Source organism: Budorcas taxicolor, chromosome 9, assembly GCF_023091745.1.
Source record: "Budorcas taxicolor isolate Tak-1 chromosome 9, Takin1.1, whole genome shotgun sequence".
Classification (NCBI taxonomy): Eukaryota; Metazoa; Chordata; class Mammalia; order Artiodactyla; family Bovidae; genus Budorcas; species Budorcas taxicolor.
Genome location: NC_068918.1, coordinates 45816327 through 45839238, shown reverse-complemented (window position 1 = coordinate 45839238; position 22912 = coordinate 45816327). Strand labels below are relative to the sequence as shown.

Here is a 22912-nt window from a genome sequence, read left to right as displayed (position 1 = left end):
AGTATACACACAGAGATCAGTGAAAATAATAGCGGGTCTAGAAACAAGACATTCCATATGAAGATCTAACATAATTCAAGAATCATTGAGAGTGAGGTATAAAAGGAATGTTTTTTAATGATCTTTACTTCATGATGCTGGTTTAGTTTTTTGAATTATCTACCCTGCTGTTTTATGTCCTTGGGCATTAATTTACATGTCTAATAATTCTACTTCTCAGATTGTTCTTTCTTCAAGTTTATTCTTTTTCAATGCAGTGTGTTTGCAAATCTTACTGAAAACATGAATTAGAATATCTTTTAACTAGAGACTTATGTGCCCTGAGGTTGCTCTCACTCTTAAAAACTTCTTGCAGTTTATATAGCTAAATTGAACATAGGCTGATTGAGTGAGTTCTTTTAAGAGATAATATGGATCCAAGTTGAAATATTAATGTCCAAATTAAAATGTGGAAAATCAGTCTAAATATACCTTTTGCAGCTTAAAGACTCGGTAGCTACTGGGGAATATAAATGGAACTCTAGAGAAAGAGAAATAGCTAAATAGGCAAGAATTTTTTATTCTTGTCAATGAAGCCTCCTACTTTATAATCCTGAAGGTAAGGACGCATCTCTTAAATTAGCTGACTGGCAAGAGCTGTCATATGCCATGTCCTCAGTTTCTTTCAGTGAGCTCTTATTGGTGCTTGAAATCTGTGAGTAGACAGACCTATAGGTTCTGGCATCAGGTCTGAGTCCGGATGGTTAGTAGTGTAGTGTTAGTCATTCAGTCGTATCCAGCTCTTTGCGATCCCATGGACTGTATAGTCTGCCAGGCTCCTCTGTCCATGGGATTCTTCAGGCAAGAATACTGGAGTGGATTGCCATTCCCCTCTCCAGAGGATCTTCCCAACCCAGGGATTGAACCTGTGTCTGCTACATTGCAGGCAGATGCTTTACCATTTGAGCTACAGGGAAGTCCGTCGATGCTGGAGAAACATGATTTATTTTCCATAAAACAGATCCAAAGGCCACTTTTTTGTCCAGGCTCTACTGTTATCCTGGGAGATGGGAAGTCAGAAGCCTCTGCAATTCAAGAGAGCTGGCAATTTTAGTACTTTCAGGACATTCTTAAAGGTAAAGTGAAATGTCCTGATGCATAAAGATAGCTGGCCGGTTCTATTTAAAGCCTCTGTGCAGAAGGAGAATGTGGCCAAGAGGTGTGGTCACCAGCATACTTAATTTCTCTGTGCTTCAGATTGTATATTATCATGATCAGAAAAATGTGGAACCAGTCAGGCTAATAATTTGCAAAAATTTTAGAAACATTTCTTGGCCTTGTGTCTGGTAATGAACTCTATCCAGTGCCAAAAAATAGACCAGGAACCACGAGACTGGAGTTCTTGTCCCAGCTGAGTACTCTGGAATCTTCAATTACTTACTTCATCTTTCTGTCTTATCTGCTTCATTTGTAGAATGACAGGATGAAGTGATAAGGTGGTTTTATTTATTATATTTTTGTGTGATTTCTGTTGTGTTGATATTCAGCATAACATTTTTTATAATTTGATGAAAATTTTATTTGTAGTAAAATTTTGTTTTTGTAAAGAATGAAAAGCTTTGCTTCTAAATATGAGGAAAAGTTAATGTTTAATTAATGATAATAAATTACTAGAATAACTGAAACTTCTAAGGCAATATGATACAAATAGAAGAATAATAGTGTTATGAGTTCTGTGCTGATAAACTTGGGTCTAAATTCATATAACTGTTCACACCTGAAACCTTAAATGTAAAACAAATAGGTTCATTATTAACACTTTTTGCCTGCTAATCTTTAAGGAAATAATCTGCCCTTTCCCCCAATTTGGTTAGTATAGATTTACTTGGCCCTTTTCCCCCCAAAGTGGCCCTTCAATTTATCAATGATTTTACTTTATTTTTTTTTACACTGACTGCCATTTTATATTTCTTTCTTTTTTTTTGCCATACATCAACATGAATCCACCACAGGTATACACGTGTTCCCCATCCTGAACCCCTCTCCCTCCTCCCTCCCCATACCATCCCTCTGGGTCGTCTCAGTGCACCAGCCCCAAGCAATGATTTTACTTTTAAAATATTCCAATGATTATATCTACTTCATTCTTGATTAATGTGCTTCTCATTCTTTGCTTGAGTTTGTTTTACTCTTTCTATTTTTTGAGATGAAAATGTTTTTATTTTCATTCTTTGTTTGTTTAGGAATAGAGAGTTTTTAAGGAATTAGCCTCACAGTTAAGCTTTTGTCATAGCTCATTAGTTTTTATTACATAATGCTTTAACTAATATTCATCTCTAAATACATTGTGATTGCAATTTTGATTTATTAACTTCAACTGAAAGTCATTTAGTGAGTACCTTTTAAGTCATAAGAAAAATAAAAATGACAATAATAAAAATTATTCTGTATTATATTTTGCAAATGTACACTAATTTCTTCTGGAAGAGTAATTGAGTAAAAGTGAAAGTCGCTCAGTACTGAAATGTAAATCATGATTTTTCAAAAAGATTTAGAGATCTGCTCTTTTATATACTTGCCTGCATATTCACTAGAACAAGTATTATAGCAGTTTTAACTGTCATTGAGTAGTCTGGTTTTGTAGAGACTATAAATTTCACAGCTGGGTATTTACCACTATATCATTAATAACACAGCAGTGAAATAATCTTTTGATGAAGCACAATAGATAGTTTTGATAGATTTTCAACAACTATTCCTGTTTTCCTTCTTTTCTGTGGGAAGAGCAAGTATATCTCTTGTCCCATTGATGTTGGGCTTGGCCTGATGGCTTGCTTTGACTAATGAGATGTTAAAAAAAGTCATGTATACCATGTCTGAGCAGTAGTATTATGTGTTTCCATGGTTGTGTTCCTCTTCCATGTGAACAGCATGCCCCAGGTGCTCCTTCTGTCTGGGACCCAGAATGACAGACATATGGAGCAAAACTGAACTTGATCCATAGTCTGGAACAAAACCAGCATAGCCAGTGCATAGACCTATGTGTAGTAAACACATTTTGTCTTTGAAGACACTCAGATTGTGGGTTGTTATTACTATAAAACATCATTACCTTAAACCTGACTGAATTAAATTATCCAACTAGAAAGAAAATCAGAATTATAGGGGAAAGAACTAACTCAGCCACTAGTGATGTTCTTGCACTTAAATAAATTTAGTATCATATTTTAAAAGAGCAAGTTTTTTCTACTTTATATGTAAATCATATTTCTTACACTTTTGATATATCGCCATCCATTATTTATTTGACCTATTGCTCGAGAGTCATCGTAATGTCTGCTACTCAGGCTTCTGCAGATTTTTGACCATGTGAAACTTAAAATTAGGAGTATTACATCTATGGTTCTTATCTAAATGATTTTTTAGCTTCATTTGGAAAACAGTTTACTGTTTATGACCTTTTTTTTTTTATCTTATTGCTCTTAAATTAATAAAGTGAATTTATGGTGAAAACTTGATGACTGTTACCTAAATGGGTATGTAAATGGCAAACCTAGAGTTTAATTTGATGGTTGTCTGTTTCATGGAAATCATTCAGGGTCTGCGATGGGGCAGGTACTGTTGGAGATGCTGGTAGTAGGAAGAAAGGCATCTTCCATACACTTGAGACCTTGCAATCTCTTGGTGGTCAGAGACAAACACAAGTAATTGGAGGAGGGGTACAATGGCAGCACATGAGAGTAGGACGATCTGCCTCGTTCTAACTGCAGTGGGGGATGGAGGGCATGCAGGAGGGAAGCAGGCAGTAGAGGACTTTGAGACGCAGAAAAACATATCAGATTTTTGCTTTTTTTAAAATTTTATTGAGGTATAATTGACATAAAATTGTGTAAGTTTAAAATTATAACATTGATTTATTTATATTGTAATATCACTGTCACTGATAGCTAATACCTCTCTATCATGATGCACAATTATCATTTCTTTTTGTGATGAGAACAGTTAAGACCTAGTTTCTTAGCAAGTTTACTATAATACAGTTTTGTTGTTTATAATCACGGTTAGATTTGCTCTCCATAACTTAATTATCTACTAGTTGCAAGTATATATTCTTAGTGAAAGTGAAAAGTGAAAGTTGATCAGTCATGTCCGACTATTTGTGACCCCCTGTACTGCACAGTCCAGGTAATTCTCTAGGCCAGAATACTAGAGGGGGTAGCCTTTCCCTTCTCCAGGGGATCTTCCCAACCCAGGGATTGTACCCAGGACTCCCGCATTGCAGGCAGATTCTTTATACCAGCTGAGCCACGAGGGAAGCCCAAGAATACTGGAGTGGGTACCCTATCCCTTCTCTAGAGAATTTTGCCAACCCAGGAATTGAACCAGGGTCTCCTGCATTACATGCGAATTTTTTACCAACTGAGCTATCAGTTCATTTCAGTTCAGTTCAGTCGCTGAGCCGTGTCCGACTCTTTGCGACCCCATGAATCGCAGCACGCCAAACCTCCCTGTCCATCACCAACTCCCGGAGTTCACTCAGATTCATACCACCGAGTCAGTAATGCCATCCAGCCATCTCATCCTCTGTCGTGCCCTCCTCCTCCTGCCCCCCATCCCTCCCAGCATCAAAGTCTTTTCCAGTGAGTCAACTCTTCGCATGAGGTGGCCAAAGTACTGGAGCTTCAGCTTTGGCATCATTCCTTCCAAAGAAATCCCAGGGCTGATCTCCTTCAGAAAGGGCTGGTTGGATCTCCTTGCAGTCCAAGGGACTCTCAAGAGTCTTCTCCAACACCACAGTTCAAAAGCATCAATTCTTCGGCACTCAGCCTTCTTCACAGTCCAACTTTCACATCCATACATGACTACTGGAAAAACCATAGCCTTGGTAGATGGACCTTAGTCGGCAAAGTAATGTCTCTGTTTTTGAATATGCTATCTAGGTTGGTCATAACTTTTCTTCCAAGGAGTAAGCATTTTTTAATTTCATGGCTGCAGTCACCATCTGCAGTGATTTTGGAGCCCCCCAAAATAAAGTCTGACACTGTTTCCACTGTTTCCCCATCTATTTCCCATGAAGTGATGGGACCGGATGCCATGATCTTCGTTTTCTGAATGTCGAGCTTTAAGCCAACTATTTCACTCTCCTCTTTCATCAAGAGGCTTTTTAGTTCCTTTTCACTTTCTACCATAAGGGTGGTGTCATCTGCATATCTGAGGTTGTTGATATTTCTCCTGGAAATCTTGATCCCAGCTTGTGTTTCTTCCAGTCCAGCGTTTCTCATGATGTACTCTGCATATAATTTAAATAAGCAGGGTGACAATATACAGCCTTGACATACTCCTTTTCCTATTTGGAACCAGTCTGTTGTTCCATGTCCAGTTCTAACTGTTGCTTCCTGACCTGCATACAGATTTCTCAAGAGACAGGTCAGGTGGTCTGGTATTCCCATCTCTTTCAGAATTTTCCACAGTTTATTGTGACCCACACAGTCAAAGGCTTTGGCATAGTCAATAAAGCAGAAATAGATATTTTTCTGGAACTCTCTTGCTTTTTCCATGATCCAGTGTATGTTGGCAATTTGATCTCTGATTCCTCTGCCTTTTCTAAAACCAGCTTGAACATCTATACAGTCAACAAAAACAAGACCAGGAGCTGACTGTGGCTCAGATCATGAGCTCCTTATTGCCAAATTCAGACTTAAATTGAAGAAAGTAGGGAAAACTGCTAGACCATTCAGATATGACCTAAATCAAATCCCTTATGATTATACAGTGGAAGTGAGAAATAGATTTAAGGGCCTAGATCTGATAGAGTGCCTGATGAACTATGGAATGAGGTTCATGACACTGTACAGGAGACAGGGAGCAAGACCATCCCCATGGAAAAGAAATGCAAAAAAGCAAAATGGCTGTCTGGGGAGGACTTACAAATAGCTGTGAAAAGAAGAGAAGCAAAAAGCAAAAGAGAAAAGAAAAGATATAAGCATCTGAATGGAGAGTTCCAAAGAATAGCAAGAAGAGATAAGAAAGCCTTCTTCAATGATCAATGAAAAGAAATAGAGGAAAAGAAGAGAATGGGAAAGACTAGAGATCTCTTCAAGAAAATTAGAGATACCAAGGGAACACTTTGTGCAAAGATGGGCTTGATAAAGGACAGAAATGGTATGGACCTAACAGAAGCAGAAGATATTAAGAAGACGTGGCAAGAATACACAGAAGAACTGTACAAAAAAGATCTTCATGACCCAGATAATCCCGATGGTGTGATCACTCATCTAGAGCTAGACATCCTGGAATGTGAAGTCAAGTGGGCCTTAGAAAGCATCACTACGAACAAAGCTAGTGGAGGTGATGGGATTCCAGTTGAGCTATTTCAAATCCTGGAAGATGATGCTGTGAAAGTGCTGCACTCAATATGCCAGCAAATTTGGAAAACTCAGCAGTGGCCACAGGACTGGAAAAGGTCAGTTTTCATTCCGATTCCAAAGAAAGGCAATGCCAAAGAATGCTCAAATTGAGCTATCAAGGAACCCCAAATATATTAAACACCATCTGTTTCATTCCCCCTCCTCCCAGCCTCTGGTAGCCATCATTCCTTTCTGTGTTTTCAAGTTCATTTTATTTTGGATTCCACTATAAGAGATACATAAAATACTTGTCTTTCATTGTTGGGTCTGTCTCACATCATGATAATAATGTTTATCCACCTTGTAAACAAATGGCAGTGTTTCCTTTTTTCTCATGACTGAATATATTTTCATGGTGTCTGTGCACATGTTTTATTTATTCATTTATTTATTGATAACTCTTAAATTTTCATTGGAATATAGTTGGTTTATACTGCTGTCTTAGTTTCAGTTCAGTTCAGTCGCTCAGTCGTGTCCGACTCTTCGCGACCCCATGAATCGCAGCACGCCAGGCCTCCCTGTCCATCACCAACTCCCGGAGTTCACTCAGACTCACATCCATCGAGTCAGTGATGCCATCCAGCTGTCTCATCCTCTGTTGTCCCCTTCTCCTCCTGCCCCCAATCCCTCCCAGCATCAGAGTCTTTTCCAATGAGTCAGGCGTACACATGTCCACTCTTTTTTTAGGTTCTTTCCCCATATACGTCATTACAGAGTATTGAATGAGAGTTCCCTGTACTAAACAGTAGGTTCTTACTAGCTTTCTGTTTTATATATAGTAGTTTGTTTATGTCAACCCTAGTCTCCCGGTTTATCCCTCCCCCTCATATCCCATGTAACCATAAGTTAGCTTTCTACATCTGTGATTCTGTTTTGTAAATAAGTTCACCTGTACTATTTTTTTTTAGATTCCACATATAAATGACATCATATATTTATCTATTAATATGTCTGACTTTCTACAGTCAGTACAACAATCTCGTGGTCCATCCATGTTGCTGCAAATGGCATTATTTTGTTTTGTTTTTTATGGTTGAGTAATACACCATTGTATATATTAATATGTACCACATCTTTATCCATTCCTCTGTTGATGGTCATTTAGGTGGCTTGCATACCCTGACTATTGTAAGCAGAGCTGCAGTGAACATTGGGGTGCATGTGTCTTTTCAAATGATGATTTTCCTACAGTATGTGTCTAAGAGTGGGATTACTGGGTCATATGGTAGCTCTGTTTTTAACTTTTTAGGGAACCTCCATACTGTGCTCTTTAGTGGCCGTACCAATTTACTTTCCCCTGAACAGGGTAGGAGGGTTCTTTTTCCCCTATACCCTCTCCAGAATTTATTTTGTATAGATTTTTTGATGATGGCCATTCTAAGCAATGTGGTGTGAAACTTCATTGTAGTTTTGGCTTGCATTTCTCTCATAGTTAACAATGTTGAGCATCTTTTCATGTGTGTTTTCGCCATCTGTATGCCTTCTTGGAGAATTATCTGTTTAAATCTTATACCCATTTTTTCAATTGGGTTTTTTAATATTGAGTTGCATGAGCTGTTTGTGTATTTTGGAGATTAATCCCTTTTTGACTTTGTTCTCTTGTTTCAATATTGACTTTGGCTATTCAGGGTCTTTTGTGGTTTTGTACAAGACTGAGGATTATTTTTTCTATTTTTGTGAAAAATGACATTGTATTCGGATGCAATTTTTGTTGAATATGTAATTAGCTTTGGGCAGTATTGACATTTTAACAGTATTAACTCTTCCAGTTCATGAACTCAGTCTCCTTAAATGTTATGGTCATTTCCTGGTTCAGTCTTGGAATGATTCTAGGAAAGTGTACTCTTCTTCTAGGTTATGTAATTTTTGGGGCTTATAATTATTCCTGGTAGTCTCTTATCACATGTATTTCTGTACTGTCAGTTACAGTTTATTCTCTTTCATTTCTGATTTTTTGTGTGTGTTCTCTTTTGTTTTCTTAGTTATGTTTGATCTAGTTTCATTCTTGTGTATTCTGTCCAGGCCTTTGAAAAGCACCCAGATTTTATGTAAAAGAAACCCATTTGCTAATTTTAAAAGCGTTGGTCTGAGAGGCAAAGCCTGCTAGGATATTCTGTGGGGAAAGAGGCCAGAGATCTCTGCACCCTCTGCTTCCTAAAGCCAGCAGGGCAGGTGCCATCCTTGCGCTCCACACCTGCCTCACTCCACGTAGTGGGCAGCATCACTGGGGTCACCCTCTGTCATGCTCCAGGGCATGGTATTTCTAACACTATTTTCTAATACCATTTATTAAAGACTGTCCTTTACCCATTTTATGTTTTTGGCTCCTTTGTTATAGATTACTTGACTGTATGTATGTGGGTTCTTAACCTTTTAATTATAATATGTCCTGGTGTGGTTTTCTTTGGGCTCATTTTATTTGGCATTCTTGGGCTTCTTTGACCTGGATGTATTTCTTCCTTGTGTTAGGGGATTTTTCAGTTAACCCTTCTCCCAATAAGTTTTCTGCACTTTTCTCTCTTTCTGCTCTTTATAGGATAGCATCAAATAAGCATTCACATGGTAAGTGTCCCAGAAGTCTCTTAATTTGTCTTCACTGTTTGTCATGCTTTGTGCTGCTCAGATTGCGTAAGAGCCTCTTGCCCTTTTTTTCTGCTTCTAGTCTGCTGTTGAACCTCTCTAGTATATTTATCAGCACAGCTATTATAATTAGCTCTGTGACCTCTTATATTTTCTCTTTGTTGCATTTTCACTGTGTTCAACCTTTCTTCCCCCCTTGAATTTGGTTAGCATTTTTATTACCATTACTTTCAGCTCTTATCAGGTTACTTACTTATCTCTGACTCTTTAAAGTTTGTTTTATTTTTCTGAGGTTTTATCTTATGTTCTTTCATTTGGAGCGTATTCCTCTGAATACATTTCTTCATTTTGCTTGCCTCTCTGTATTAGTTTCTGTGCATTTAATGACACACTCACCTTTCTCTGTCTTGAAGCACTGACCTTGTATATAAGATGAATCTTATCATTTAATACTTCCCTAACTGTCTCAAACCTTTGTGGTTGTTTAAGCAGCCTATTTTGTTTATAATAGATCCTAATAGTTGATGAAAGTGAAAGAAGAGAGTGAAAAAGTTGGCTTAAAGTTCAACATTCAGAAAACTAAGATCACGGCATCCAGTCCCATCACTTCATGGGAAATAGATGGAGAAACAGTGGAAACAGTGTCAGACTTTATTTTTGGGGGCTCCAAAATCACTGCAGATGGTGACTATAGCCATGAAATTAAAAGATGCTTACTCCTTGGAAGAAAAGTTATGACCAACCTAGAAAGCATATTAAGAAGTAGAGATATTACTTTGCCAACAAATGTCTATCTAGTCAAGGCTATGGTTTTTCCAGTAGTCATGTATGGATGTGAAAGTTGGACTGTGAAAAGAGCTGAGCACCGAAAAACTGATGCTTTTGAACTGTGGTGCTGGAGAAGACTCTTGAGAGTCCCTTGGACTGCAAGGAGATCCAACCAGACCATCCTAAAGGAGATCAGTTCTGGGTGTTTATTGGAAGGACTGATGTTGAGGCTGAAACTCCAATACTTGGGCCACCTCATGCGAAGAGTTGACTCATTGGAAAAGACCTTGATGCTGGAAGGGATTGGGGGCAGGAGGAGAAGGGGAAAACAGAGGATGAGATGGCTGGATGGCATCACCGATTCGATGCAGATGAGTTTGGGTGGACTCCGGGAGTTGGTGATGGACAGGGAGGCCTGGTGTGCTGCGATTCATGGAGTCACAAAGAGTTGGACACGACTGAGCAACTGAACTGAACTGAACTGAATAGTTGAAGGTATGCCAAGACCAGTGTCCTTTAGGTGCTACCTGAAAGCTTTCTGTTGATGGTTGCTGATTGAAACTCAACCCCTCAGGCAGCAGGTTTTAAAAAGTATGAATATATTCAGGCTTATAGGACCACAATGTAAGCTGCCCTGGCCTCCAGATCCACGTGATCAACAGGTGTTCCTTCATGGCACCTGCAAAATCTAGAGGCTCCTCTCTTGGAAATACTGTGCTCTGGAGCATGACAGAGGGAGACCCCAGTGATGCCACCCACTACCTGGAGTGAGGCAGGTGTGGAGCTCAAGGATGGCACCTGCTGGCTTTATTAAGCAGAGGGTGAACAAAGATCTCCCTCCTCTTTCCCCATAGAATATCCCAGCAGGCCTTTGCCTCTCAGACCAATGCTTTTAAAATTAGCAAATGGGTTTCTTTTACATAAAATCTGGGGACTTTTCATTAGGGCTGCTTTTGCACTGGTCCCTGGACTGAATGAGTCTGCATACAAGCCCTTTAAGAGCTACATCTCTTTGGATATTCAAAGATGATATCTTGGGGACTCATCTTTCATGTGCTGGTCTTAGAAATTGGTATGCTAGATATGGGATACAAACTATTTATTCCTCAGGGAGAAGCTCTGGGTTTTGAGTTCCCTCTGGATTGTATGTCACTACTGGGAATGGGGTTTATGACGAGATTCTGTCTCAGCCTTTCCTACCTGCTTTGGTTTGATTTCCCTCTCATTTACCAGATGTGATGAGGTCACTCCAGCAGGTTCTTTCTGGAGGAAGCTGTAGATTTGGTTTGTCTGTGGAGGGAGGTAAGTCATAATCTTCCTACATCACCCTCTTGAAGCAGAACCATTTTATTTTTCCTAATAGAACAGAGATATAGTTATTTCAATAATATTATACAGTAAAACTACAAAGAAACAAAAATATTTGATCACTGAGATTATCTGAGTTTTGTAAACAAGAAAGTTAACAGTAATCATAAGTACAATGAATTGTAAAGATATGTTGATATGAAGGAAAATAACCAGAAGAAACACAAAAAATAATTTTAAAATACAACACCCCAATTGTCACAGCACATGGAAACTTTTCCATAAACAACTTCTACTTGGTCATTTTTCAGTCCTGTTTAAGTTTACATTCTGAAATTGATATTCCACTATAGTTTCCACCTGCATGTAGTATATTTTTCATCCCTCCACTTTGAGTCTCTGTGCATCCTTAAAGCTTAACTGGGTCTCTTGATAACACACCACACAGTTTGGTCTTATTTCTTTATCCATCTAGTCACTATGTGCCTTTTGACTGGTGAGGTCAATATGTTTACATTCAGAGTAATTATTATATGTAGTCCTATTGATTACATTCTGGTTTTGTATTGTCATTATTTCTTTTTTCCTTATCTCTTCCTGCCTACATTTGTAAACTGGATTATTTTTCATGGTGATATGCTCTTTTATCCCCCTCTTGTTGATCTGCTCTAAATTTTTGCTTTGTGGTTATCAAGGGAGGTTATATAAACCATCTCTAAGATATCACAGTCCATTTTCGGTTTATACAACCTTATCTATGACCTTGTAAGTTATCCACTATTTTGCTCCTCCCTTTTGTATATTGATGTTACAATTTACCTCTTTTCGGTTCAGTTCAGTCGCTCAGTCGTGTCCGACTCTTTGCGACACCATGAATAGCAGCATGCCAGGCCTCTCTGTCCATCACCATCTCCCGGAGTTCACTCAGACTCACGTCCATCGAGTCCGTGATGCCATCCAGCCATTTCATCCTCGGTCGTCCCCTTCTCCTCCTGCCCCCAATCCCTCCCAGCATCAGAGTCTTTTCCAACGAGTCAACTCTTCGCATGAGGTGGCCAAAGTACTGGAGCTTCAGCTTTAGCATCATTCCTTCCAAAGAAATCCCAGGATTGATCTCCTTCAGAATGGACTGGTTGTATCTCCTTGCAGTCCAAGGGACTCTCAAGAGTCTTCTCCAACACCACAGTTCAAAAGCATCAATTCTTCAGCACTCAGCCTTCTTATCTCCTTTAGAATGGACTAGTTGGACCGCTATGCAGTCCAAGGGACTCTCAAGAGTCTTTTCCAACACCACAGTTCAAAAGCATCAATTCTTTGGCGCTCAGCTTTCTTCACAGTACAACTCTCACATCCATACATGACCACAGGAAAAACCATAGCCTTGACTAGATGGACCTTTGTTGGCAAAGTAGTGTCTCTGCTTTTGAATATGCTATCTAGGTTGGTCATAACTTTTCTTCCAAGGAGTAAGTGTCTTTTAATTTCATGGCTGCAATCACCATCTGCAATGACTTTGGAGCCCCCCAAAATAAAGTCTGACACTGTTTCCACTGTTTCCCCATCTATTTCCCATGAAGTGATGGGACCAGATGCCATGATCTTCGTTTTCTGAATGTTGAGCTTTAAGCCAACTTTTTCACTCTTCTTTCACTTTCATCAAGAGGCTTTTTAGTTCCTCTTCCCTTTCTGCCATAGGGTGGTGTCATCTGCATATCTGACATTATTGATATTTCTCCTGACAATCTTGATTTCAGCTTGTACTTCTTCCAGCCCAGCATTTCTCATGATGTACGCTGCATTTAAATTAAATAAGCAGCCTTGACATACTCCTTTTCCTGTATGGAACCAGCCTGTTGTTCAATGTCCAGTTCTAACTGTTGCTTCCTGACCTGCATATACATTTCTCAAGAGGTAGATCAGGTGGTCTGTTATTCCCATCTCTTTCAGAATATTCCAGTTTATTGTGACACACACATTCAAAGGCTTTGACATAGTCAATAAAGCAGAAATAGATATTTTTCTGGAACTCTCTTGCTTTATCTATGATCCAGCAGAGGTTGGTAATTTGATCTCTGATTCCTCTGCCTTTTCTAAAACCAGCTTGAACATCAGGAAATTCACAGTTCATGTTTGCTGAAGCCTGGCTTGGAGAATTTTGAGCATTACTTTACTAGCGTGTGAGTACAATTGTGCGGTAGTTTTGAGCATTCTTTGGCATTGCCTTTCTTTGGGATTGGAATGAAAACTGACCTTTTCCAGTCCTGTGGCCACTGCTGAGTTTTCCAAATTTGCTGGCATATTGAGTGCAGCACTTTCACAGCATCATCTTTCAGGATTTGAAATAGCTCCACTGGTATTCCATCACCTCCACTGGCTTTGTTCGTAGTGATGCTTTCTAAGGCCCACTTGACTTCACATTCCAGGATGTCTGGCTCTAGGTAAGTGATCACACCATCATGATTATCTTGGTCATGAAGATCTTTTATGTACAGTTCTTCTGTGTATTCTTGCCACGTCTTCTTAATATCTTCTGCTTCTGTTTGGTCCATACCATTTCTGTCCTTTATCAAGCCCATCTTTGCATGAAATGTTCCCGCGATATCTCTAATTTTCTTGAAGAGATCTCTAGTCTTTCCCATTCTGTTCTTTTCCTCTAATTCTTTTCATTGATTGCTGAAAAAGGCTTTCTTATCTCTTCTTGCTATTCTTTGGAACTCTCCATTCAGATGCTTATATCTTTCCTTTTCACTTCTCTTCTTTTCATAGCTATTTGTAAGTCCTCCCCAGACAGCCATTTTGCTTTTTTGCATTTCTTTTCCATGGGGATGGCCTTGATCCCTGTCTTCTGTACAGTGTCACGAACCTCCATGCATAGTTCATCAGGCACTTTATCTATCAGATCTAGTCCCTTAAATCTATTTCTCACTTCCATTGTATAATCATAAGGGATTTGATTTAGGTCATATTTGAATGGTCTAGTGGTTTTCCCTACTTTCTTCAATATCAGTCTGAATTTGGTAATAAGGAGTTCATGATCTGAGCCACAGTCAGCTCCCGGTCTTGTTTTTGCTGACTGTATAGAGCTTATCCATCTTTGGCTGCAAAGAATATAATCAATCTGATCTTGGTGTTGACCATCTGGTGATGTCCATGTGTAGAGTTTTCTTGTGTTGTTGGAAGAAGGTGTTTGCTCTGTCCAGTTGCGTGTTCTTAGCAAAACTCTATTAGCCTTTGCCCTGCTTCATTCCATATTCCAAGGCCAATTCACCTGTTACTCCAGGTATTTGACTTCCTTTTACATTCCAGTCTCTTAAAATGAAAAGGACATCTTCTTTGGGTGTTTGTTCTAAAAGGTCTTGTAGGTCTTCATAGAACCATTCACCTTCAGCTTCTTCAGTGTTACTGGTTGGGGCATAGACTTGGATTACTGTGATATTGAATGGTTTGCCTTGGAAACGAACAGAGATCATTCTGTCATTTTTGAGATTGCATCCAAGTACTGCATTTCAGACTCTCTTGTTGACCATGATGGCTACTCCATTTCTTCTAAGGGATTCCTGCCCACAGTAGTAGATATAATGGTCATCTGCGTTAAATTCACCCTTTCCAGTCCATTTTAGTTTGCTGATTCCTAGAATGTTGATGTTCACTCTTGCCATCTCCTGTTTGGCCACTTCCAATTTGCCGTGATTCATGGACCTGACATTCCAGGTTCCTATGCAATATTGCTCTTTACAGCATTAGACCTTGCTTCTATCACCAGTCACATCCAGAACTGTGTATTGTTTTTGCTTTGGCTCCATCCCTTCATTCTTTCTGGCGTTATTTCTCTGCTGATCTCCAGTAGCATATTGGGCACCTACCGACCTGTGGAGTTCCTCTTTCAGTATCCTATCATTTTGCCTTTTCATACTGTTCATGGGGTTCTCAAGGCAAGAAAACTGAAGTGGTTTGCCATTCCCTTCTCCAGTGGACCACATTGAGCCCAGGTCTTCCACATTGTAGGCAGACACTTTACCGTCTGAGCCACCAAGGAAGTTTTACCTCTTATTGTATATTTATTAACAATTTGTAGTAGTTATTTTTCCTACTGTCATTTAACCTTTAGACTATAGTTGAGTGTATGTGTGGCAGCTCTGTCATGTCCAACTCTTTGCAACCCCATGGACTGTAGGCCACCAGGCTGCTCTATTCCTGGGATTTCCCAGGCAGGAATACTGGAGTGAGTTGCCATTTCCTTCTCCATGGGATCTTCCCAGCCCAGGGATTGAACTTGCATCTCTTGCATCTCCAGCATTGTCAGGTGGGTTCTTAAACACTGGAGCCACCTGGGAAGCTGTTAACACATCATTGACTGGGCGATTTTTACAGAAACTGCTGCCTATGGCCTTTAATACATTTCTAGACAGTAATGTGTTAACACACCATCCTACTACAGAGTTACAGTGTTTTAAGTCTAATTGTGTATTTCTCATCTTTATCAGAGTACTGTGTAATTTTTTATGTTTTTATTTCAGCTTGAAAAACTCCTTTCAGCATTTCTTGCATGGCAGGTATAGTGATGGTGAACTCCCTCAGATTTTGTTTATTCTGAAGAGCCTTTACTTGTCTTTTCTAGCTGAAGGATAACTTTGCTCGATAAAGTATTCTTGGCTGGCCATTTTTATCTTTCAGTTCTTCAAATATGTCATTCCACTGCCCTGAGGCCTAGAGTTTCTACAGATAAATCTTCTGATAGCCTAATGGCAGTCCATTGTAGGGTTCATTCTTTTTTTTTTTCCCCCTGCTTACCTTTAATATCTTGGAGACTGTCTTTTTGTGTGGAGATAATAGGACAATCTACTAGTTTTGTGGACTTGTATGTCCAAATCTTTCCTCAGATTTTTGAAGTTCTCATCTATTATTTCTTTAACTCCCTGACCCTGCCTTCTGTGTCTGGAATCCTGTTTATCCTGACATTTTTCAGGATATATGGATGAATATCTGTAGACCATGTAGGCTTTCTTTAATCTTCTTCTCTTTTTTCTCTTTCAGTTCTCTCTTCTCCTTTGTGTGATTTCAAAATTTTCCCCCAAGTCAGTCATTCTATCTTCATGTTCTCTGCCCTGCTAAATATTCTGCATGCTATCTAGTTCTAGAATTTTTGTTTGGTTCTTTTGAAAACTTCATTCTCTTTAATAAATAATTGTTTTATTCATGATTTTATTGAATTGTCTTGAGTTTTCTTGTAACCTGTTGATTAACATCTGTTTTCAACTATCAGATAGTTTGCAATATTCTGTGCCTCTGAGTTTGACCACTAGAAATAGATAATTTTTCTGTGATGCCATGTGTCCTTGATCTTTCATATTTGTTTTAGATTTGCACTTTTGTTTTTGCATATGAATTAGTAGATAACTTCTTAACTCTTTTCTTGTTGCCTTCAGCAGATGGTATGTTATTGTAGTGTTGATATTAGAGTTTTTACTTTGTTTTTGTGAATTTGTAGCTGCTCTAGTCTTCTTTGTTTTCTCTTTTGAGTGAATTTTTAAACTTTCCTGCCCTCTCTCTTTCTTTTTAAAAGGTTGCTATACCTCCAGTTTGTAGTTTCTGAGCACGCCCTCACTCTACTGGAGCTTTCTCTTGGCAGTGGCCCTTGGGAACCCATACATGGAGCCAACATAGAGTGGCAGTAAAGAGTGAGTTTAGCACTGGGTACACGGGGAATGCCTGCAGTTCCGGCAGGGTAATCCCGGTGGCTCCTAGGTGGACTGCTGCTAAGAACAGTCCCTTTCCCACCAAGTGAAGTTCTTATTTGCATCTTTCCTAATATCCTCCCTTCCCCTAGTTATAAATTTCATATCTTAGTACTCTAGGTACTGGTGGAGAGAATGGATCTTTTCAGCCACTTTTCAGTCCAGCTGGCTTAGCCAGGCAGTTACCAACTTTCTTTTCCCCTCTCAGTGTTTCCTTAGGCAGAACTTGATGCTTAGAAAGTTTGTCTACTGCCACCAAACTACCATTTATCTGTTTACTTAATTACTTACTTTTGGTCTCCAGTTATGTGCTGAAGTCTCTCTTTGGGAGGATTAGACTTCGTCAGGTTCTCTGTCTCATATGTGAGTGCCTGCCTGGGTCTTCACTTACCCAGTTTTTGCCTGACAGGAGCAAAAGTCTAGGCAGTTTGGCTGACTCCTCTTGTTTCCCAGCTCAAATAGAAGTTTGTCTGTTATCATCTTCGTGGTGGGTGAGACAACTCCTGGGTTCCTTGGCGTAAGACACTAGGTCCTAAAACATCACAGAGGCACTTTTTCTCATGTATGAATATCTCATATGTTGATTTAAAAGGGAATAAATAATAGGAGCATTTTATGCCATCATGTTTCTAATCCCACTCTGCAGGATCATCAGGTTTTCACTTAAGAGGTTCACTTTGGGTGCATGGTTAAAATTAGAAGCATGAAATGAGGAAACATCTATATGACTCTTGCTGCTGCTACTGCTAAGTCGCTTCAGTCGTGTCCGACTCTGTGCGACCCCGTGGACTGCAACCTACCAGGCTCCTCCGTCCATGGGATTTTCCAGGCAAGAGTACTGGAGTGGGTTGCCATTGCCCTCTCCTGTAACTGCATAGTGATACACCAATTCAACTTACTGCTATGGGGGAAAAACACCATTTAATGAGGCATGAATTTAAAGAGATATGACTCTTACTTCCCCTTATAAAGATATTGCAGACATCTGATTAAAACACGTATAGGATTCTGTCATTTTTAAAGTTGTAGTATTGGTCTAATAGATTTTCCAAAGAGAATAGTGAAATGGTGATACATCACATTATTAATTAAACCTACAAAGAAATATCATTACCATTAATGAGTTAGAAATATGAAGGATAATATTGTGTTGTATATCAATAATAGCTTATTGAATTACTATAAATGTATTGATCTGCATTTTATAGAAAGAAAGCCATTTACAGTTTGCAACTTTACAAGCAAATTCATTTTAATGTAGGATATTTGTTTAAATATGGTATCTTTATATATAAAGTAAAACTTACTTAGAAAATGTTGCATCTAAAGGAAGATTATCCAAGGTTACATTATGTAAGAGTATGAAAATACAAATATCCTTGTCAGTTTTCTTTCAATTGAAGTTAAAAAGGAAATATCAGAGCTACTGCAAAATCTGCCCTAGCAGGACTTAGAGTATACTGCAGAAATGAATACATTTTGTTACTACCGAAACCTTTCTTTGTCTAATATTACTGAAATATTATTAAAAGTGGGAAGTGAGTTACACTGAATGTTGTCTGACTTTAAAATTAATTCTATGAGAACAGTAGCACTGATTAATGCAAACTACATTTCACTTTAATTAAGGTAGTTGAAAACAAAGACATTTTATATTGCAGTAGCACATAAGTCTCTAATTCCATACATGCCTCATAGGAACCACTCTAAACTTAAAATATTATCAATGTTTATTAGATTTCCATAAAGATTTTTAATGGTAAGTCAGTAAAATTAGTAATAAAAATGAAAATTCTCATAGTTGTTTTGCACATCTTAAGTAGATAGAGTACACATGATCTTTCCTTTAAATGACAATCTATTCCGCTAATAATAAATGACCTACAGAACGGTTTTGGTAGCCAAAATTAGTTTTTCTTCATTTATATATAACCTTTTTTGGTTAGAAAAATTGAATTTTTCTGTGCACAGTATTTTAAAAGTATTTTTGTTTGCTGCTTTCTATCATCATTGTAGTGATGTATAAGCCACATCAATAATGAGTGTATTTAATAATGAGTATTCTGAAAATTATTGTTCAGTATAGTGTGTTTTTAAGTAATTTGTTATAAATTATTTGAATAGTACATATTAAATGTATATTATTTTGTAAAATGCTATTTTAATTGTATAGGAGAATCTGTCATTTAAAGACATTTGCTATTTACTTCATTTAAATGTAAACTTAATGTTCGCACATGAAAAAAGAATCCAGGTTTTTCTAGATCATACTTCGTTTTGCCTTTTTTTAAAGAAAGATATTTCTGAATATAGAATATATTCCTATTTACTCTTTAAAAGGAATAAGCATATAGGATGAACCACTGCATAGTGATCAAACATCTGAGCTTTGAATTCAGATTGCTTATATTGCCTCCAGCTGGCTGGGTGACAACTCATTGAGCTGCCTTATCTTTGATTGCTTCATATGGAGATACTAACTACCTTATAGAGTTGTGAGAATTAACTGAAGTTAAAAAGTATAAAATATTTAGAGAATTATTTAAAAGAGAAAGCACTTGGTAAACATTATTACTGTTTGTTAGAATTCTCTAGCAACTTCTTTGTTCAGTAAGTATTCATCTTACCTTGCCAAGAAAGGCTTATACCCTGAGAACTGTAAAACATTAATAAAGGAAACTGAAGATAATTCAAAGAAAAATCTCTTCAGCAAGTGTTGCTGGTAAAGTTGGAAAGCTGCATGTAAATCAATGAAGTTAGAATACACCCTCACACCATACACAAAAATAAACTCAAAATGGCTGAAAGACTTAAGACATGATACCATAAAACTCCTAGAAGAGAACATAGGTAAGACATTCTCTCATATAAATTGTACCAGTATTTTCTCGGGCCAGTCTCTCACGGCAATAGAAATGAAAACAAAACAATGAGACCTAATCAGATTATAAGCTTTTGCATAGCAAAGAAAACTTAAAGAATGGAAGATTGTGTTTGCAAATGATGCAACCAACAAGGGCCTAATTTCCAAAATACATAAACAGCTTATTCAATTCAGTAACAGAAGAACAAGCAAACCAATCCAAAAATGGGCAGAAGGCCTAAATTAGACATTTCTCCAAAGATGAAATACAGATGGCAGTAGCCGAATGAAAAGATGCTCAACCTAATAATTATTAGAGAAATATAAATGAAAACTATAATGAGATGCCACCTCACACAAGTCAGAATGATCAACATTAAAAAGTCTACAAATAACAAATACTAGAGAAGGTGTGGAGAAAAGGGAACCCTCCTGAATTCTTGGTGGGAATGTGACTTGGTGCAACCACTGTGGAAAACACTCTGGAGGTTCCTCAGAAAACTGGAAATATAATTATATTATCTAGCAATACAACTCCTAGGTTTATATCCAGACAAAACTATAATTCAAAAAGATACTTGCACCCCTGTGTTCATAGAAGCACTGTTCCCAATAGCCAAGACATGGAAGCAACCTAAATGTCTTATCAACAGATGAATGGATAAAGATGTGGAACATATACACAATGGGATCCTACTCAGCCATTAAAAAGGAATGAAGCGATGCTGTTTGCAGCAACATGGATGGACCTAGAGATTATCGTACAAGATGAAGTAAGAAAGACAGATACCACATGCTGTTCACTTATATGTGGAATCTAAAACATGACACAAATGAACCATCTGTGAAGCAGAATCACAGACATGGAGAACAGACTGTTGGGTGCTGTAGGGTGGGGAGGAATGGAATGGGAAGTTGGGGTTAGTATATAGAGAATGGATAAACAACAAGCTCCTACTGTATAGCATGAAGAACTATATTTGATATCCCATGATACACCATGGAAAAGAATATGAATATAAAAAAAGAATGTATATATCTATAACTGAGTCACTTTGCTGTACAGCAATAACTGAGTCATTTTGCTGTACAGCAATAATTAACACATTGTTACTCAACTATTTAAGTCAACTTCAATAAGGTATTCATCTTAAGGTTAAGTCAGTTTATTATTATTTCATTTTTACTTTTAATCATAATTTTTTCTCTATCAATATTTTTTGTTTTAGGTCACTTTTCACATTGAACCATATAAGAATCGAGATGATAAAAACATGTACAAAAATGTCAAGTACATTATAGACAAGTAAGAAATCTTTTCTCCTATAATTCCTGTTATAAGTATATTTAAATTATATTTGAGGGATTTGAATGACATAGTATGACATTAATATCAATTTAATTTTGTAATGAATGTTGCAATCATTTTAGGAACTTTTCTGAATTTCCTTATAATTCAATTTCTCTATGAATAATTACAAGTTTCTGTTTTTACTCTTATGTGTATATTAGACTGATGTTTGTCATCTAGCATTTTAAATTGTTACAAAATTGTAACATATTTGTAAAAATAATTTACCAAATTATTCTGTAAATTTTATGAATATAAAGTTGTCTTTTTTAAAAAAAGAAGTTCAGAATATGAAATGGGAATTGCTGTTAGATATGGTAGATTCACATCTAATATTTTCATTTATGTTTCAGTATGTTTACAGGGAAAGTATTAGTACAGTTTCATTTTGTTTAAGGGTTTACTGATAATAGTCTGTGACAGATGCCATACTCTTACAAAGAAACATGTCAGCAACAGTTGGGGCATGCATCACTTAGAACACACACACACACACACACACACACACACAAAAGCAGTATCTTCATGTAGAAAAATGGAGTTTTTATTGTGTTAGTCATCATTTTTAAACCTCCATATAAGTAATTACTATCTTGTTTGTTAATGTCTTAATATATCCAGTATCTCATTTCCCAATGTGTAAAATTAAAAATGTATCTTTAATGATTACACTTACATAGCTAATTCCACAAAGAAGGTGAACAATACACTTAAACTGTACTACCTACCTTCATTTTCAGTACATAAATAATTGGCCATGGGAAATAAGACATGAATTTTCATTTTATTTTTGTATATGTTTATATTCTAGATATGGAAATCATCCTGCCTTTTACAGGTACAAGACTAAGAATGGCAATGCTCTTCCAATGTTTTATATCTATGATTCCTATATCACAGCATCTCAAAAATGGGCCAATCTGTTAACCAGCTCAGGGTCTCAGAGCATTCGCAACTCTCCTTATGATGCATTGTTTATTGCACTTCTAGTAGATAAAAAGCATAGATACGGAATTCTTCGAGGTGGTTTTGATGGAATTTACACATACTTTGCCACAAATGGCTTTACTTATGGCTCATCCTATGAAAACTGGGCTAAGATAAAATATTTTTGTGATCAGTTCGACCTAATGTTCATCCCAAGTGTGGGCCCGGGATACATAGATACCAGCATCCGACCATGGAACTCTCATAACACTCGTAACCGAATCAACGGGAAATACTATGAGACTGCTCTGAGTGCTGCACTCCAAGCCCACCCCAGTATAATTTCCATCACCTCTTTTAATGAGTGGCATGAAGGAACTCAGATTGAAAGAGCTGTTCCCAAAAGAACCGGTAATATTGTGTACCTGGATTACCGGCCTCATAAACCAAGTCTTTATCTAGAGCTAACTCGCAAGTGGTCTGAAAAATACAGAAAGGAAAGAGCAATTTATGCATTAGGTCACCAGGAACTTAGCACACAACCTGTTTCTTAATGGATTGATTTAAGTTTAATAATTATAGAAATTACCTAATTTCAATACATTCCTTTTGTTTTCAGTTATGGGAAGAAAACTGTCAAAATCAGTATGTACTGTTACCATTATCTCTAATAAAAATAATTTGTACATTGTTAAGGATTGTAATATCATTACCACCTTTCACAGTGTTACACTGAGAGAAAAGTTGTGCAAATAATATTCCTTATGGCATAAATTTGCTGAATCTGTGACTGGAATTGAAATCTTGCTTTGATAGCTGTTTTTATTTCACAATAGGCAATTGCTTGTGTTTCATAGAGTAGTTAGCACACAATTAATGCTAATATTCTGCACCCAAAGAAATAGAACTGTGTATTTATCTGATATGTCTGTTGAAGAACAAAGATGTAAAAGATAATACACATGGTTCATTTTTTAATGATCTGATCAACTTT

At 37.5% G+C, this 22912-nt stretch overlaps 1 protein-coding gene across 1 annotated transcript in view; it reads left to right on the top strand.

The window, feature by feature from the left end:
- MANEA (mannosidase endo-alpha) overlaps positions 1–22472 on the top strand; it is a 72049-nt gene extending 49577 nt beyond the window's left edge. Inside the window, exons 3-4 of the mRNA XM_052645981.1 lie at positions 20870–20946; positions 21803–22472. Of these exons, the coding sequence (XP_052501941.1) occupies positions 20870–20946; positions 21803–22472 (747 nt within the window). The remainder of the gene's footprint in view (positions 1–20869; positions 20947–21802) is intronic.
- Positions 22473–22912: the final 440 nt, after the last annotated feature.